This window comes from Mesoplodon densirostris, chromosome 14 (genome assembly GCF_025265405.1).
Source record: "Mesoplodon densirostris isolate mMesDen1 chromosome 14, mMesDen1 primary haplotype, whole genome shotgun sequence".
In the NCBI taxonomy this organism is placed as follows: Eukaryota; Metazoa; Chordata; class Mammalia; order Artiodactyla; family Ziphiidae; genus Mesoplodon; species Mesoplodon densirostris.
In genome coordinates, this window is record NC_082674.1 from 2,495,128 (window position 1) to 2,514,062 (window position 18,935).

The following is an 18,935-nucleotide window of genomic DNA, read 5'->3' on the forward strand; positions in this document are numbered from 1 at the left end:
ATGCGGGTGGAGTGCTCCAGGCACTGTCCTTGGTGCTGATGCAGGCTACAGGACTCAGCCTGCATCCTGACAGGCCCCTGCCCAGAGGAAGCGCAGGCTACAGAGAAAGACGCAGGAGCACAAGCACAGAGAGGGGAGGGTCAGGAGGTGGTGACTGCTATGATGAGATAAGATTGGGTAAAATGACAGAAAGGCGTGAGTGGGGTTGGAGCAGTGATCATTTCGGAGACAATGGTTGGAAGGACCTCTCTGAGGAGGGGGCACTGAACCCAGAGGAGCTGAGTGCTGCAGGTCACGGGGCAGCCCCTCCAGGCCAAGTCGGGACCTGTGTCCCCACAGGGCGAAACCGGGGAGTCAGGCCCGGAAGGGTCTGGGGGGTACGTTACACCAGCCCCCTCACTGCCTTATTTACAGCCACGCAAAGTACCACATTCCAGAGACCCTGCCATCAGCACAACGAGAAATGTCACCTCCTTTTCAGGAATGGAGACCTGATCTACAGAAACAGGTGACTTTCCAGTGACCCTACGGCCACCTCGGGGAAGGTGAGCGCAAGAGACCCACCGTGCGCTAGCTGACCTTGCTTGCTGCGATGCAGATGTGGGAGCCGTCTACCCCACGCCCCACCCCCGCTCCAGAGCAGGAGAGGTTGGGGGTCCCTGAGGACAGGAGCCCCACACCTCTGCCTGTCAGCACAGCTGCGACTCCAGGGCACTGGGACTGTGTGGCGTGCCTGGACACTCCCTTCTGGCCAGCAGCAGCCGATGGTCAGAGCTCCTGGGAGCCCCTCTCCTGGAACCGCTCTCGGCACAAACAATAAGCCAAAAGGAAAGCACGCAAGTGAACACGAAACACCGACTGCCTCATGTCTGACCACAGACAGTGTCTTTCACCTCCACAGATCCACCAGACTTAAATCTCCAAAACTCATATTCCCTATCTAATAATGAAACTTTGACACCACCGAGGATACTTAAAAGAACAGGCACGACAACCCCACGTGCTGATGAGGATGCCGAGACTGGACCAGCACACACGGCTGGCACGACCCCTCTGGAGCAAAGCGCGGCCGTTTCCACCAAACTAAACACTGTGCCGCGTGGCCCAGCAGCTGCCCCCAGGCACCTGGCTAGGGGAGTGGAGACCTAGGTGAGCAGGGTACTGTTCAGAGGCTCTCTACGCACAACAGCCCGGAGCCGGGGACCCAGATGCTCCACAGGGGAACACTTACACGGACTGTGTCCACCCCACCCGGAGTCCTACTCAGAGTAAGAAGGAAGGAGGGACGATGATGCAGAAGCCGCCATCAGATGCACACGGCGTGACTCCACGTGCAGCATGCTCTCCCGGTGACGGCACACCGGGTGGCGCGGGCTCACGGCGGCCCGGGATGAAGGGCGGGGCGTGGTGGGGCGGCGGTGGCCGCAACAAGGTGGCCTGAGCGATCCTGGTTCTGTGCCCCGACCGTGGTGATGACTACACAGACTGACACACGTGATGAGATGCAGGGAGCTCAGGGCACACACAGGCGTGGGTGCGGAACACGTGAACCTGCGTGGGGCTGTGGGCTGCCTCGATGGCGGTGGTGCAGGGTCCCCGCTGGGGGAGACGGGCGGGCACGCAGGGTCTCTCTGAGCTGTTGCGATAACCGCACCTGCAGCCACAGGTGAAAAGGTCAAAGACACAGAGCGATGCAACGGATAACAAAAAAGACTTCAAGAAGCACTTTGAACAGGAGCAGCAAGTCGGGAGCAACGGCGTTCCGAGGACACTCCGAGGAGGACGGGTCTAGACACCGACACTCACCTCCCAGCATGCTCCCTTTCACCGGCGAGAGTGCGGGCGCGCTGCATCCACCTCCCGACGATGCCCGTGGGCGGGCGCGGCCTGCTCCCCCACGACGGCAGCTTTGATGGAGCATTTGGGCCCAGGTGGGGAGCGGGGAGCGGACGATGGCCCCTCCCTTAGCCCCTCGTCCCCTCATCCCCTCGTCCACAGGGGCAGGCCCCCTCCCGGCGCTCACCCCTCTCTGCACTCGCCAAAGGCATGGACGCCGCCTGTATATGCCGGCCTCGCCCGAAATGACTGCCGGTCTGCACTGTCTCACTCACCCGTTCCCCAGTGCCGGGGTAGCTCCTGGAACAGACACACGTGCACGCACATATGTGCACACACTCTTGCACTCACACACACACGTGCAAACGTTTGCTGGGGAAGCAGGGCTGCCACCTGAGACGTGGGCTCCGAACAGCTCTGTGTGGTGTGCAGCGCTGTTCTGCTAGTTTCTCAGGGGGCAGGACAACCCCTTCTGTGCGGATGGCCGGCCTCCCGGGAAAAAGCAACAAGCCCGACCTGGCGCCTGCTAACCACCTCCACACACAGACCGACAGACGGAGGCCCCCCAGGGCCCTGGCCACGCAGGCCCCCAGCTCTGCTCCCCCCGCCCTCCCCACCTCCAAACGCAGCTGACGGTGGGGACCAGGATAAGTCCCGGCTCCAAACATCACCTCCTCAGAGACTCCGTCATCAATTCCTCTAGTAAAAATTAGGGACTCTCTCCTCGGGGGGCCCACGGCACACGGTTCATAATGACTCCAGCGTGGTTCCCACCTGCCCTGGGTCTCGGTTAGATGTTTACACCACGGCCTCCCCGAGAGACCGTGACTCCTCGAGGCCACGTCCCCTGACCCATCACCCTGGGTCCCTGGAGCCTGGCAGGCGTGTGCAGCAGGTGCTTAATAAATACCTTCTGGATTAAACTTGTTTATTTGGTAGGGGTGACTAAGAAGTGACTACACGGAGGCTTTTTCTCATGTGCATGCACACACACGCACATGCACGCACAAGCACACGCACGCATGCGCATGTGGGAGTGGGACCGTATTAAGTAAAACAATTACCGTTGTAACCGTAAACACCCATAACAAGAGTACGTTCCCACGGCCCCTTCTAGAAAGCACGGCTTCCTGAGTTTGCCAAGGCTTCGGCGACTCGACAAGTGAGCCCTAAGTGGTGTGAGGAGGATCCGTGCGTTCCCATGGGGGGCACAGCAATCCCGCCACCGCCGCACGCAGGCAGCCAGGGGCCTGGGAGCCCTAAGGGATGGTGGTGGCGTCCCTCCGTCCTGAGACTGCACAGGACATTTGGGGAAATAAATGCAGGACAAAGCCTCGGAGGGCTGGGGGCACAGCGCGACCTGCACACGGGGCGTCCACACTTGGTCCACAGAAGAAGACATCATAAGCCTTCAACCCAAGGTAACAAGTAAGTTAATTTATGCATAGGATTGCTGAGTGAAGGTGTGTTTATGAGGTAAAAAGCAATGCAGCGCTTAAGTACTGTACGGCACCTGACTGCCATCCTCCTGGCAGGTACCAGGCAAGACTGACTTTAGAAGAAAAGGATCTAGATGCAGCTTTTCTCAGTACGTGTGCAGCAGGGTGTCCACAGATTTGTCTCATCTGGGAAACAACTGACACTTAAGAGAGAGCGGAAGCAAGCAATTTATGCCATCTTCTTCAGAGAGCAGAGAGGCCTCTGTGGTGGGCGCCTGCCTCCAAGCCTGCCAGGGCACACAGGGGCGGGACCTACCAGGAGGTGCTGCCATGGGCCGCGGGGCCCAGGTGACAGAGCAGCTCCAGGGCGTGTGCAGGGCTCGCTGCATCCTCTGGGGACTCGTGGCCGCCCGGCTCCAGCTCCGCTGGCATCCTCCACACCGCGGCGCACGTCACGACTTTGCCGTCTGCAGCTGAGGGACAAGGGAGACGTGAGCAGAGCGTGGCCACCCACCCTGCAGACGGCGCCCGCACACGCAGCCCCGGGCCCGCACCCCTGCCCCTCGAAACGCCGACCAGGCGGGCGGCTCCAGCCCCTGCTCCCCTGCACTGTTCCAACACATCATCCTGCTTTAGAAGAAAATTTAATTTCCTCAAAATCGATTTCCTCCTGTTCTTCTTCAACAGTTCTTCAAAAAAGGGAGTGAAATGAAGGTGGGGCGCAGCTAAAGATATAATCACCACGGGTGCAGCTGGGGTCTAAGAGCGGCATTAACTGGATTTTCCCTGAAAGCTCTGTGAGAGCACCTTGCACAGGGGCTGAGTGCCCTGCACACGCTGCATTCACACGTACGTGCTAAATGGTGTCAGGGCTGGCGCAGGCCCCTGTCCACTGAGGGGATGAGTGCGGGCCGGATGCCACAGGCTAAGCCCTGGTGGAGAGCAGTCTGGCACCCAATGGTGACGCAAAGCCACTTTGTGGACAGGGGCACTGAGCACAGACAAGAGAGGCGGGTCACCTCTTTTCAGGAACCTGTCTGGCTCTAGGTCTCTGCCCTCTAAACAACTTTTTTTTTTTTTTTTTAAAACAATTTTTCAGTAAGTCACAAAATAAGATGAAAAGACAAAACAAAAAGAAACAGATTTAATATTATGTGATTAAAAACTGAATCATAGGGCCTCCCTGGTGGCGCAAGTGGTTGAGAGTCCGCCTGCCGATGCAGGGGATACGGGTTCGTGCCCCGGTCTGGGAGGATCCCATATGCCGCGGAGCGGCTGGGCCCGTGAGCCATGGCCGCTGAGCCTGCGCGTCCGGAGCCTGCGCGTCCGGAGCCTGTGCTCCGCAACGGGGGAGGCCACAACAGTGAGAGGCCCGCATACCGCAAAAAAACAACAACAACAACAACAAAAAAAAACTGAATCATAAATTCCTAAATGTAAACCCTTTCAAAATTTGCTTTCCATTTAGTTCTAAACCGCATATGTGCTAAACACCTTCCCCTTTAAAAAATGGTCTTTAATAAATGATAATAAAACAATGAACAGGCTTCAGCATTAAATCGTCAATTGGTATCATGTGAAGAATATGAAAGAATTGTAGAAAAAGAAAGAATACCCCAAGAAATAAGAAAAAAAAAAACAAAGGACCTTAGAGTACATTTGAAAACGTCCCACTTCTTATTAGATACATGGTCCTCCAATCTAAACACCAACTAATGAAGCAAGAAATACAGCAGTGAACACAACGGGCAAAATGCCTGGCTCCCCAGGTACTGTCATCATAATACCATTATTACCCACGATCAAATCGTCAGTAGAAGGATCAGGATTTCAACCAGGGCTTCCTGATCCCAATCTCAGTGCTCAGTCCACATACTTCACTGGGTCTGAGAGAGTATGGAATTGCAGCTTAAAGCAAAAAGAATCATGTATACTACATGAAATTTAATGTTAACACATCCACCTTGAACCATGAAAAAGTAGTTCAGGACAGCTTCTGTCTACGAGAGAAATTGATTTTTTTGCTGAGATTTTCAATTCCACAGTCTTGCTGTAGAGCCCATGGGATTGGCAGTGGAACTCCTGAAACAGGAGAAGAACTAACTGAAGAGAGCTGGCAACTTTAATAAGCTGGAAAGAATAAGCAAATGTCCGAAACATTCACCCAGTAGAGGCACAGATTATACTAATCTCCTTAAACGACAGAAAAAGAAATTTCTAATCTGAAAAGTGATGGGACTTGATAACACGAGAACTGAACTGTGGCTGCAGTGCACAACATGACAGAAGATGACACAGCAAAAATAGCTACTGTGCGGGAAGCAACTAGTGTGCAGGAAACAACTAGTGTGCGGGAAGCAGCTAGTGTGCGGGAAGCAGCTAGTGTGCGGGAAACTAGTGTGCGGGAGAAGCAACTAGTGGTGGATTTCCCACTGAACGGCTCCTTCTTCTGAGAATTCTGTGCATGTGTCAGGAAAGTAACTCCTCCTGTAGCTGCCTGCTCACCCAGCAAACATAACTGCCGGGGGGTGAACAGTTAAATGCTTTCCTCTTGAGAAGAGGAATGAGACGAGAATGCTTTGTGCTACCACCTGTAGCTAACGTTACACCAGAGGTCCTAACTATTTCAGTATGGCAAGAAACAAAATAAAGATATGAGAACGTGAAAAGAATAAAAATCCTGTTACTTGCTAATGATTATCTGTATCGAAAACTTAAGAGAATTTACACGTATAGACGTTAGAAATAAAACAGGGAATTTAGCAAAATTGCTAGACACAAGGGTGATATATAAAATTCGATTGGTATCTATAGATTAACAACAAAAATTTTAAAGACAATATTTGAAAACCTATTAACAATAGAATTAAAAAATGAAATATCCAATAATATCTCAAACTAAAGAGGTGCCAAATGAAGCATACTGCTGAGAGAAAGCAAAGGCCTCAGTAAATGGAGGGGCATACCATGTTCAAGGATGGGAAGCTTCACTTCTGTAAAGAGCCCTTGAACCCCAAAGTTCTAGATGGCTTTTTTTTTTCTTTTTTGGTAGAAATCAACAACCTGATTCTGAAGTCCTAAAACTTACATGGAAACGTGAACTGCCCAGATGGCCAAGACAGTCATGCAGAAGAACAAAACTGGATGGTTTACAATCTGATATTAATTTACTGCTGATACACAGATAGATAAATAGCCCAGAGAAAGAAAATGGAATCCAGAAATAGAACTTACAGATATGGTCGCCCGATTTACAACAAAATGCCATTCACTGCAGTGGACAAAGGATGGTCTTTTCAATAAACGATGCTGGATCAATTTTATCAATGTAGCCACATGAAAAAAACGAGCTGTATTCTACCTCACAACACACCCAAAAACTACCTCCAGATAGACTGAAGATCAAAATGAGAAAGACAAAATCATACAAATGTTTTCTAGACTATATAATAGAATATCCTCATAACTCTTCAATAAGCAAAGATTTCTTAATCAGGGCAGAAAAACCACTAAACACAAAGGAAAAGACCAATAACAGACTACTTTATAATTAAGAAGTTCTATTCACCAAAAGACATTGGACTTCATCAAAATTAAAAAGTGCTGCTCTTGGAAAGACACTGCTTTAAAAATGAAGCAAAACTTGGAGAAAATATTCAGAATAAATATGTCTGTATCCAGATAAAGGACTTGATACAAGAATATATAAAGAACTCCTACAACTTAATGATAAGACAAATAACCCAGTTTTTAAAAGTGGGCAGAAGACTGAATCAGACATTTCACAAAAGAAAACATATGAACGGTCAACAAGCACCAGAAAAGATGCTCAACATCAACAGTAACTGGAGAAATGCAAAGCAAAACCAAAATGAGATACACTACATACATGCCAGAACGGCTAAAATTTAATGTAAAAATGATCAACACCACCAAGTATTGGCAAAGATGTGGAGCAATCAGATCCCTCAAAGGATTGTGGGAAACAGTGTAAAATAATTCAAACACTTTGGTGGTTGGACATCCACATACCGGGTGACCAGCAATTCCACTCTCAGGAGAGGCTGTCACAACGCGTGGCCTGTTGGTAACGGGCTTTGTGGCCGCTCTCTGACTCCAGCAGTTAAACCTGGCCCCAAAGCAAGAGTGGCCTGGTGATGGTATGTATGTAACTGCCAGAAGCCAGGGGCCAGCAATTAGCCTAATGACCAACAGGCCAGGTTACCAGCCAAGGAAGGCCAACTGGCTGATAGACAACAGGAGACGGTGCTGCAAGGGGCAAAACAGATGGCCCTCCGACCCAGCCCTGGCTGCCCGTACACGCAGGCAGGAGTCCACACAACTGCAGAAGGAAACAAGAGTGAGTGAGCAGGGGGCTGAGGGGAGTAACCCCACTAAAAGTCGTGTCCTTTACCCAGGCCTGGTCTGAGCCAGTTTCAGACACGGCACCCACTGTCGGAAATATGGCCGGATGCCCAGCAGTCAGAACCCCGCAACACCAGGGCAGGTGTGTACTGAGACGATTCCCCAAGTCTTCGCCCAGGGACCTCGTGCTGCTTACTTGGTGATCACACACCAGGCACAGGGCCACACCCTGGCAGTTCAAGGTCCACTGAACCGAAAGCGTCCCATTGTCCCCCTGTTAGACTGAGGACATTTGGGGGCCAGGCAATGAATGGACAAAGACAGGTCACGGCAGACCCAATGGGCCTGAAGACCCGCCCGGACATACGTCATTTCCATGGGCCTGACATGGCAGCGGGTAGAACACCCACCCCGCCGTGGCCTGTGCGGTCAGGGGGTGGAAGCCTCAGAAAGTGCCCTCCCACCCCACCAAAGGGCGGCAGCGATGTGCGCCGACTTTAAGGACCAGGGCGTGGAGCGCCAGGGCCCTGTTTAATCCGCTCTCTGGCCTCTGCAGAAAGCCCGTGGGCCCTGGCGGGCAAGCGCAGACGGCCATCAGCCCAGCGACGGGGGAGCCCTACCTGCTCACAGCTTCCCTCGGCCTCAGGGACAGGACCTGTGGACGCTGCCCCCGAACGTTCTCTCCTGCCCCAGAGAACAAAGAGGCCTGGGAACCACCTGCGCCTCTGTGAGGAGGATCCTGGGTGTGTTTCGCCAGAGCTGCGCTGGTGCCCCGCTCGCTCCACCCTCCACGCCTGGGAATGCTGGGCCCGCCCAGCCACAAGGGGATGCGGCGGCCGCCTGCTGCCGGTAGGGTAAGGGCCAGAGGGCTGTCAGCAAGGTTGGGCTGGGATGCACGTTTGGGGGACCTGCTGGTGTGGAAGATGGTGGAAGAAACGGTAGAGCATCGGCTTCACGGAGGGACCCCAGGCTTCCAACAAGTCACATGCCTTTTGAAAAACTGCTCCGACCGTGTTTCTGGGCCCTGATGCATGGATCGCAGGACACCAACTGACCGAGCATCACTCCTGCAAGAGCTCAGTCGTACCCACCAGGGCACAGAGCCAGGCAGGCCCAGAGGGCACAGACCACAGAACACACATCCCCCACCAGCGCCCGCCTGTGCCCACACGGATGGCCAATTGGCTGCAGGGGGAGAAAGAGCCTGAGCAGGGTTTACAAAAGGGTGGGCTTGGGCAAGCACAGCCCACTATGGGCAGTGGCTACAAAGCAGCTGCACTCAGGGTGGCTGGGAAAACGATGGCAGTGGGGGTGGGGGTGGGGGGCGACACACAGAGCTGCAAGAGCCGCCCTGCCCCTCCTCTCTGTGTGCACCCGAGGCTGGAGGCCAACCGGTCAGAGGCCCAGAAGAGAAGGACTGGAAGACTCTGAGGCACGGAGCCGAGTCCGACACAGACGCTGCCCACGAGGATGCAAAACACGATCAAATGGTTAAGTAATACAAGGTCAAGATCGGCAAGTGCTTTGAGAGATCCAGGTGAGGTGCTAAAGGAAGGAGACGCCTTCCCTGAGGGGGGAGGGCCAAAGGAAGGGGTGCTGGGAACAGGAGCTACTTGACCTCAGCCCCAAGGAGGGTTTGGGCACACGGAAATGGACACAGAGGCGTTCTGAAGCAGGATTAAGGGCCCAGGGGCCTTGGAGGATGGAGAATGGCCAACGGTTCTACTTAAGATACGGTAAAGGTGAATTAAAGCTGGGAGAAAGGAGGTTTGAAGCCCTCTGAGGACCAGACCGGGAAGGGCCTTGAGGACAGGTGAGGAGTGTGGAGGATCTGCTCCAGATACCGGGTGGAGGCTGGCAGTTCTGAATCGGGACACAAGCGCCTGGCAGAAAGTAGGAATTCAATCAGTGCAAGGTACAAGGCGAGTCCGAAGTCCCTCACTGGAAAAGGTACAGAGTAGAAGTTATCTTGAGGAAGACCAGAAAGTTACCGAGTTCGGTGCCCACGGGAGGTGCCTGCCAACGTCACCTACCCTAGAAATGGGCAAACCTGCAAAACACGCTGCATCAGCGTGTGCCTTTCATCTTAGGAATACGGTAGGCATTATCAGAAACTCTCCAAATGCTCAGAGGCAGATGAAATGGAAGGTAAACAGTACTAAATGAGAAACGCTGGAGGTATACCCATCGAGACATGCAAATTGGCTCTGAAACTCTAAGGATTTCCATATCTATATGAATCTCAACAGCATTCAGCACACATCCACCAGCTATCAAAGAAACTAAGGTGGTTTTAAGAAGGAAAACCCTATCTTTAGAAGGAAAATGCTGTAATACCCACTGAGGCATTCTTCTTTTATCTCTGTTTTCAAAGCTATCCTGAAGTTAGGACCTGCAGTGTAACTGCCTGAACGACTGCTCCAGTGACCAGGAGCCCCCAGAGGGCACGGCCTGCCTCCAGACAAGCCCAGCCTTCACACAGCAGATTCAGACCATAGGACATCCGAGGGAAGGGAACTCCGCACCATGCCTCTGCATCCTACAGATTAGGAAACCGAGGCCTCCGGGACCTAACTGCCCACCCCTGGCTCACACGGCTCATAAGCACCAGAGTCAGAAATAAGATGAAGCCTCGGGCTTCCCTGGTGGCACAGTGGTTGAGAGTCCTCCTGCCGATGCAGGGGATACGGGTTCGTGCCCCGGTCTGGGAAGATCCCACATGCCGCGGAGCGGCTGGGCCCGTGAGCCATGGCCGCTGAGCCTGCGCGTCCAGAGCCTGTGCTCCGCAACGGGAGAGGCCACGTCAGTGAGAGGCCCGCGTACCGCAAAAAAAAAAAAAAAAACAGATGAAGCCTCCTGGGTCCAGAACAGCCCACCGCTCTGAAAGGGAAAACACGAGCCTTGCCTTAAAGGCCAATTTGATGCCAGTCTATCTTTTACAGGTAACACACACAAGCTAAAGGCACTTAGTGAGATAAAAAGATAATCGGGCAAACGAGTGGAAAAGCCGCACTTGAGGCTGCAAGTGTGCCCACGCAGTGTGCGGACTGCTGCAGGGATGTCGAGTCCAGGGCTTGGGGGCTCAGAGGAGATCAGAGCCTTTGTAAGCCTCAGCAGCCACGCCGGTCGGCTCGGCTAAAGGGCTAGTGGTGCCAGGCTGGGGACACAGTACGACCCCCAGATGGAGGGGAGGGGCTGCCACAGGTGCTGCAGCGCAGAATCCCAGGCTATCTTGAGAGACTTCAGCCGGCTCTGAGTCTGACACAGCTTGGGCAGGGTGAATGAGGCCGAATCCAGCTCCACTAAGCAACCCAGCAACCGCCCGACCAGGCGTAACTCGGCCTGCCCGCCAGTGAGCCCGGAGACGCGCCCCAAGGCCCACCTGTAACAACCTCAGCCTTCTAGGTGGTTGAGGAGAGCGTCCTGCGTGAACTACACCGCCCGGCGCAGGAAGGAGCCTGCAGTGAGGAACAAAGGAGAGAGAGGTGCCTCACCCCAGCACCAGAGACGCCATCGCAGGGACAGGATGGGGTGGGCGGCTGGCCGTGAGCTCCACAGACGGGGTGGGCCCAGGCAGGAAGCACGCTAGCCCGGGGGCTCTGGCCTCGGAGAAAAGAGAGAGATCTGGGCGGGTCCTCAAGCGCCCCTGACCTGTGTGACCAGCAGACTCGGGTCTGGGTGGAGCCTGCCCTGAGTCCCCATGGTGAAGAGTCACAGCCTCTCACTCGGTTCCTGAGACAGTTCACAGACCAGGGCCCCTGCTTTTAGGGAAACCCAGGTCCCCCTGGGGAAGGACCCGATAGAACTGCCACAAGAATATACTGTGCGTTTTCCTCAAAGCCTTCCCCCCAAAGAAGCCAGGCGCTTTCCGGGACAGCTGTGCCACGAGGAGAGGGCCCCGTGAGAGCTGACGGAGCCCCCGGGCTCAGCACACCCCCCGTCTAGCCGTCAGACCTACGGGGTGGCGGCCAAGGCCCCCCCGCAAAGGGCCAGTGGGGCCAGCGGGCCCAGCTCCTGAAGGTGTACTGGGGAAGGCAGGGGGCAGGACCCCCCCACAGCACCCACCCCAGGGGCAGCGGCGCCAGTGGGGAGATGTCCCCACCCATCAAAACAGGAGGCAGAGGCAGCATCGCACACGGGCGTCGGAGAGCCCAGATGGCCCTGACCTGGGAAAGAGCTGGCACACTGAGCGCGCTCCCGGCCACAGCAAACCCACAGGGCACCTGCGAGGAGGCGGCAGATTCCAGGGCGGTGGCAGTGGATTGTCACAAAGCCCATCGGGCAGGTGACGCCAACTGCAGCCACGATTCCGGTGTGCTGCCGTCACGGAGGCAAGACAACGCAGCCTCGGCTTCAGACTCGGGTATCGATGGAGGGTTTCTGCTCACAAGGCAGCTTGGAAGGGTCACCAGCAGCCAGGCCCCATCGCCAGCGGAGACAACGGCTCCCGGCCCCGGCACGGCCGCACCTGCTCTCGGGTCCTGAACCCACCGGAACCTCCTCCGGGGTGTGCACGCCCTGCCTGCCGGCCTAGTTGGGCCCGCCGCCTGTTTCTGCATGGCCCACGGGCTGAGGATGGGTTTGCATTTTAAAAGGGACACAAAGGGAGACAGGAAGAGCCTGAGAAAGGGTCCGCACGGCCCACAAAGCTGGAAGGGGTACTACCGTGCCCCCATCTCAGCTCTGTAGGCACCGGCCACAGCCTGCTCTGCGACAAACACGCAGCTCCTCGGGCACCCTCCTGTCGGCCTGCCCGGTCGGGGGTCTGGGAGCACTGCAGGAGCAAGGCTTCTGCAAGGGGTCCTGTGAGTGGCGTGGTGTCAGGGTGTCCAGGAAGCTCGACCCCGAGTGGGCCAGAACCCTCATCCCCCTGGGGCCCTGCTGTCTCCGCCTGGCAATGACCTTTCCACGGCCTCCCAGCCCAGAGCCCTGGCGGCCCACCCAGCTCTGGAAGGCCTCACACCCAGGCCAGCCTTCTGGTTCCTCCCTCAGGCCCCTGTGTGGCCCCTGCACCAGCCAGGACGGAACCAAGTGAGCACAAAGGCGCAGGTTCCCACTCACGGTCCTCGCCCCAGAGCTCCAGCACAGCCCTGCCCTCCCGGCTCTGCTGGGACCACCCGCCCCATTACTCCTGAGACCGCCAGAGACATTCACACCCGTGGCCCCAGCGCTGTCCAGACTCCCCCAGTCTCTCTGGCAGGCCCTGCGGGCGGCACTGGGGTGACCGCCGCCAGCCTCCTCCAAGTGACCGCAGGAACGCGCCCAGGCCACCTGCCTCTCGCCCTGCAGCCCCTGCCCACAGACCGCACACCGGCGCCCGGCAGGGAGCAGGTCGGCCAGGCGCCCCCTCCCTGACCGCCGACCCTGCGGCTCGGCCGGGCTGCTCCGGCAGGGGCCTCTCCCTGCCCACCTGTAAGGGGGCACCGGTTCTCCCTCCAGCGGGCCAGCTTCAGACCACGGAGAGTCAGCCCGTCTGGGAAACCCGACTTGCACAGACTCGGCTCCTTCCAGGGACTGCGTGCCCCAAAGCTGTGGCTGTGTGCCCAGGCCAGCGCCCTAAGAACTGCCGGCACAAGGGGTCCTTGGGTTTAACCTTGACCCCTGACTGCAAACGCTCTGCCGTCAGAACCTACGGAGGGTCAGGGTCGTGGCTGTGGCGCAGGCTCCCGGCAGGGGTGCGCTCTGATGGGCTGGGGACAGCGCCAGCTGGCCGCGCGATGCCGTTGCCCAGGGAACGGCCACTGAAGCGTGTGCCCCTCCGCAGGCGCGGGAGCCCAGCTGGTGCCCATTACTGCTCTCGGGGTGGTGGGCTGGAGCCAGCTCCAGAAGCCTGATCCTCCCCACTGACAAGCAGGCTTATCTGGCGGCCTGGCTAATGAGCACAGCATCCCTCACCCACCCGACAAAGTGCGGAGCGGAGAGAAGGAAGCATCTCAGGGATGCGCTCTTAGGAAACAATCCCCGCTGACCAGCAGTGAGAGCAAAGGATGATCCTTTTTCCTCTTTCTTATTGTAAATGTTCCTCTTTCCTCTCTTTATTCTACTTAAAATGGCTCAAAATGCAGGAAGTGAAGCGGGGGATTCTGAAACACAAAAGTAAAAGACTCAATTTAAAACATGTCTGCCTGATCATCAATCTTTTTCAAATGAACTGGCCACTATTTGGAAATTCTGGATCTTTCCACGAAACACACACACACAAAAGCTGCTTGGGAGGCTTGACATCTTACACATTTACAGCACTTTCCATGGGACAATCTCCAAGCGCTCACATCTTTACAAATCCCGAAGGCGGCTGAAGTTGGTCTAACTGTGCCATTTTCATTTGCTGGAAAGCTCCTGAAGGGGAGGGCTGGGAAGCAAGTGGGTGGCGGATGTGTACGCAGTGGACCCCCGATAACGTTCCCTCCTGGCACCTGACCGGCACCCCACAGCCCAGCTGCTGGACGAGGGGTAACGCGACAGGGAAACAAACGGCCGGAGCTGACAGACCCCAGTCCGCCGACACGGTCTTGGGCAACGGGTCTGCACGCTCCCGCCTCAGCCCTTGCTCTTCCTCCGCCTCGCCGCCCCGTGCCCGAGGGTCGGTCATCCGCCACAGCTCCTTCCTGCCCCGCCTGCCCGCTTCCTCCACCCCGTCCTCCTCCCCCTCCCCTCCTCTCCCTCCCCCTCTCCCTCCTCCTCCTCGGTTTCCCAGCTTCCCCTTCCCCCGCTCCTCGGCGTGTGGCATCTTCAATCAGTGCTGCACATGGGAAGTTGGTTCCTTCCCTGGAGCATCCTTCGTGGCTGGGGGAGCCACCACGAATGGTGAGTAAAAGCAATGCCTGCCACCTCTGGGCGGGAGCTCTGTCCCCTGTACTGCAGGTGACACAGGTGGTGGCTTCCCTCGGCCTCGGCAGCAGGATGAGGAGACAGGAGCAGGGCCCAGCCAGCCTGCAGGGACATTCGCCGGAGCACAGGCGGCAGGAGGGAAACAGAGGCAGCAAAGGGGGCGGGGGATGCAGCGGGACTGGAGGGCAGGAGCCCCTGCAACTCACCCATGGAAGGACCAAGGAGCTGTGAAGGCCGTGGGAAAATACCCAGCAACCCAGCGCTGCTTCCAGAAGAAAAGCTCAAACAAGAACAAAAGACGAGTATGTACAGATTTTCAATACAGCTTTGTTTATAAGAGAAAAACATTGAAAATATATGTCCACCAAAGGAGAACTGGTTACATACAAGAGACACTTCATACCACCACTGAAAATGACCGATAGGTGCACCCGCTCTCAGCTCCCTCACCCTTGAACCCAGTGCCCTGGCACCAGAAAGCCAAGCAGCGACGTTGAGAGCCCATGCAGATGTTGCAGCCGCTGCTGCTCAGTGTTCCCGGCCAAGGGCCAGTGTCAGCCGCTGCACCTGGGAGCAGATGGGCCTCGCGAGGACCCCGGCTCCATCCCTCCAGAAGCTCCGGCGAACCTCAGGGCACGTCATAACTGCTGTCACCAGGCACACCTGTGTGTGAAGTCCACGTGCACCACTGACCCTGAAAACACCTCACCTGACACAGTTTCCACTCATCTCCACGGCAGAGCTGGACCTCAGAAAGCCCCAGGACGGGCGCACAGGAGAAGGATGGTCCAGGAGGCCTTCCTGCCGGGGGTGTCCTGGGAACGTGGGAACACCAGGTGAGGGTCTGGAGCTCAGGTCTGGAGCTGCCGTGGCTGTCAAGCTTCCAGGCGTGTCCTCTGAGAGGTCTTGTACTTTCACCTCATGGAGTGGGAAGCCCATTCGTCAGCGCACAGAAAAGGCAGTGTGCTCTGGAGGGCAGGGGTGCCCTGCATCGCCTCGCAGCCCCCAGGGCCCCTCGCAGGGCACAGGCAACACGTCCGTGTGCCCAGAAGCCCCACGGCAGGTCACCCATCTCACGTGCAGAGAGGAAACCAAAGCCCAGAGAGGGGTAGCCAGCCCAGGACACGGCCGAGGACACGGCAGCAGGGAGGAGCAGACGGACCGCAGGCCTGACTCCAGAGCAAAGCTGCCGACACCAGGCACTGGGCCTGCTGAAGAGACACAGAGATGCTTCCACGAAACAAAGCTCCACGTGGGTGGGGTGTCTAGGTAACGCCTGTCCTCCCAACACAAGAGCCTTGCCCGGCACATGGCATGCACTCGACAGTACTTGCTGGGTGCATGGACCGAGGGATGGACGGGTGGACACGTGCTCTGGTGCTCGTCCAGCGTGCGATCCACCCACCCATTCACTGCGTGCCCAGCATTAGCCAGGCTCTCTGGCTTCCTAAGAGGAAAAGAAGACCAGGAAGGCCCTTCCCGCAGGGACCAGCTCCAGTCCGTCTCCTGCTCATGCCGGCTGTATCCACCTGCCCCAGCCTTGACGTTCCACATTAGCTGCCCCCTCAGGGCCACTCCTGAGGCTGTTAGTGTCCTTTTCCCCAGGAGTTGTTCCTGTGAAATGCTGGACACACAGTCTGTGAAGTTTAAGGACAGGACCTCGCTGGCTCCTAGAAGACCAGCAGCGACCCCACCCAGGCTCTCTAACGCACTGGGGCTGTCCCCCCACCACCTACAATGTGGGTTAGAGAGAGGATCTTGGGAGGTGAGTCTGGACAGGGAGGGGCCGGTGCTGGAGGAAAGGGAGTCCGCAGGAGGAGCGGGCCACGCGTGACCCGCTTCCCTCGCTGGAAACCAGGGATGTTCTTTTCCAAATACTCTCCTACTTCAACTAAGGGACACAGAGGTCCTCTCAACTACAGACCACTATCTCATCCCAAAACAGAAAAGGAAGTCAAACACTGAATTTGAAGCAGATCTGGGGGCCCTTTAGTAGTTTCAGAAATTTTCATTAATGTTACCCAACTCCTCCAAAAGTTACCATGGGATAAACAGAGAGATGACCATAAAACACCAGATGTTACAGCTGAAAAAAGGTTTTCCATCATTGGTCTGCTAGGGTGTTTGGAAAGTTCTTTTGCTTCTCTGACTGGCAGTATTGAGCAAATTACAGTCATTAATGATGCAGGACCACTACTATAAAAAACAAGACAATTACAAAGCCAGGCCATTGCTGTGGTCCTCATAAGAACACGTGCTGACTGGAGTCATCGCTGGGCAACAGGACCTGCCTCCCCTCCCCTCCCTCCCTCGGGCTCCTCAAGGGTCGCTCCTGGACCTGTCAGCCAGTGCCGGGGTGGCAGACACTTGACTCGAGTCCCAAGGCGCAGATCCCAGTGGACAGGACCGATCCTTCACCATCTCAGAGAAAAGCTTCCACTGAAGACAGGGTCAGATGCTGCTGGATGGCGGAGACACACCCACCTTGGGAGCCCGACCTCTAAAAACAGACACATCTTGGGCTTCCCTGGTGGCGCAGTGGTTGGGAGTCCGCCTGCCATTGCAGGGGACGGGGGTTCGTGCCCCAGTCCGGGAAGATCCCACATGCCGCGGAGCGGCTGGGCCCGTGTGAGCCATGGCTGCTGAGCCTGCGCGTCCAGAGCCTGTGCTCCGCAACGGGAGAGGCCACAACAGTGGGATGCCTGCGTACAGGAAAAAAAAAAAAGTCCCATCTTACTCAACGCAGGGCCCTGCACTTACGGAACGTCTATGGGGAGGGGACTTCTCAAAGGAGGGTCCAGGGCCTTCAGTTGGCCATCCTCTCAAAGGATGAGAGCGGCAGAGGGGTGGCGGGGAGAGACTCTCTCCGATATTCACAGAGCGCGGCGTCACCTTGGCGCCACCCTCTGCGCAGGCTGGACATCCCCCCAGGCCACCGCGTCCCGGCCCGTGGACGGGAGGGCAGCCACCCTGCTGTGGTCATGGGGCTTCCCCCGGCCCCTCCACACCTGCCGTCTCCCCTGATTCAAGGCAGCCCTCCAAGCCCACAACTCACACACTGCTCCGCTTCTGCAGGTTCAGCTGCCCGCCTACGCTCTCCTGGGACGGGACTGGCCGGGCGGGGGGACAGGAGGCAGCCCCTGTGCTGCCTGCCCCGCCTCTGCGTGCCCGCCGCTGCGCCTCTGCCGCTCTTGCCCTCTAGGAGGGCCATGTCCCAGACTGACGTTTAAAACAAAGGCCGCCAGCCTCAGAGCGTCCTTTCCCTCCACGCAGACGGGGGTTGGGGGAGGGGGGCTGACAAGACCCAGAGGTGACGCCTCCACAACCAAGGCGGGAACCGGGCCGGGAGACGCCAGGCCCAGGAGGCGGGTGAGGCCCACGGGCGGCCCTGCGTCCTCGCCTCCCCGGCCTGGGCGCTCGGTGTAACAGGGAAGAACCCTCTGTCTTCTATCACACGTTCATCATTAAAGGGCTGCTGCCTATGAGCTTAAATTACCCATAACGGCCCACCTCTGGGAACCCTGCCTCCCAGGCAATGAGCGTTAAGCTAAAATACCCTTGTGTGGCCCCCAGGAAGCATCCTGAGCAGGTCCCCCTCTGAATGACGGCAGGAGCGAGAAAGTAACAGCTCCCCTGCGGAGGCCGATGGGAACCAGGAAGTGTCCGACTTTCCTCCCTCCCTTGTAGCGTAAAAGGAGCCTGGATTCTAACACAGGCAAGGTGGATCTCTGGGGCACGAGCCCACCAACTTCCTGGTTCGCTGGCTTTCCGGTACCTCACCTCTCAGCCACCGGCCTGTGGGGTGGTGAGCAGAGCGAGCTTGGACTTGGTAACGGGGGGCACAGGAACCAGCCAGCGAGCTCCCCACCCTCGCTGCCGCCTCAGCTTTCCCATCCCCGGCCGGCAGGCGCTGCAGGCCCAGGGCCCGTCCCCAACCCAAGGCCCTGAACACGCAGAGGTGCCGACCGCACCCCGTTTTCACGGGCAGCCTGCCTGTCCTCCCGCAGCCCCACTGACCGGATGCGGGGCCCACTTCCAGCCCAGCACTGAACCCGAACCGCTCATCACCCAGGCTCCCAGGCGCCCCATCTCCACCAGCAGCACCAGCGTCGCTGCTCCTCTGACACCAGGCATCACGGGCATCCAGAACCCCCAGCTGGCACTGCCAGCAGGTCTCACAGGACGGCCCCCAAGTCCTCCCGCGGCCGCCACACTCCGCCCCCTGCTCTGCCCTGCCCCCGCCCCACAGCCCCGGTCCCCGGAGGCACAGGCCCGTCCCCAGGGGCAGGCTACAAGGACCTGTGCTCCCTCAAGCCCCGCACGCGCTGCGCAAGCAGCAGCTGGATACATACCCATGGAAAGGAGGGATGGGCGAGCCGCCCCTCCCCTGCCCTTGGCCACACGTCCCACCGTCCTTAGAGCTGGGCCTGCAGGGCCCTCCGGGACCCAGCCCGCCAGCCTCCC

General features: G+C 57.2%; 1 protein-coding gene across 4 annotated transcripts in view; it reads right to left on the reverse strand.

The window, feature by feature from the left end:
• The window catches only part of EIPR1 (EARP complex and GARP complex interacting protein 1), an 88,044-nt gene that overhangs the window by 33,016 nt on the left and 36,093 nt on the right, over nucleotides 1-18,935 (reverse strand). For all 4 annotated transcript variants that reach the window (XM_060117640.1, XM_060117639.1, XM_060117641.1 and 1 more), the window contains one exon: nucleotides 3,592-3,748. In XM_060117640.1, the coding sequence (XP_059973623.1) occupies nucleotides 3,592-3,748 (157 nt within the window). The remainder of the gene's footprint in view (nucleotides 1-3,591; nucleotides 3,749-18,935) is intronic.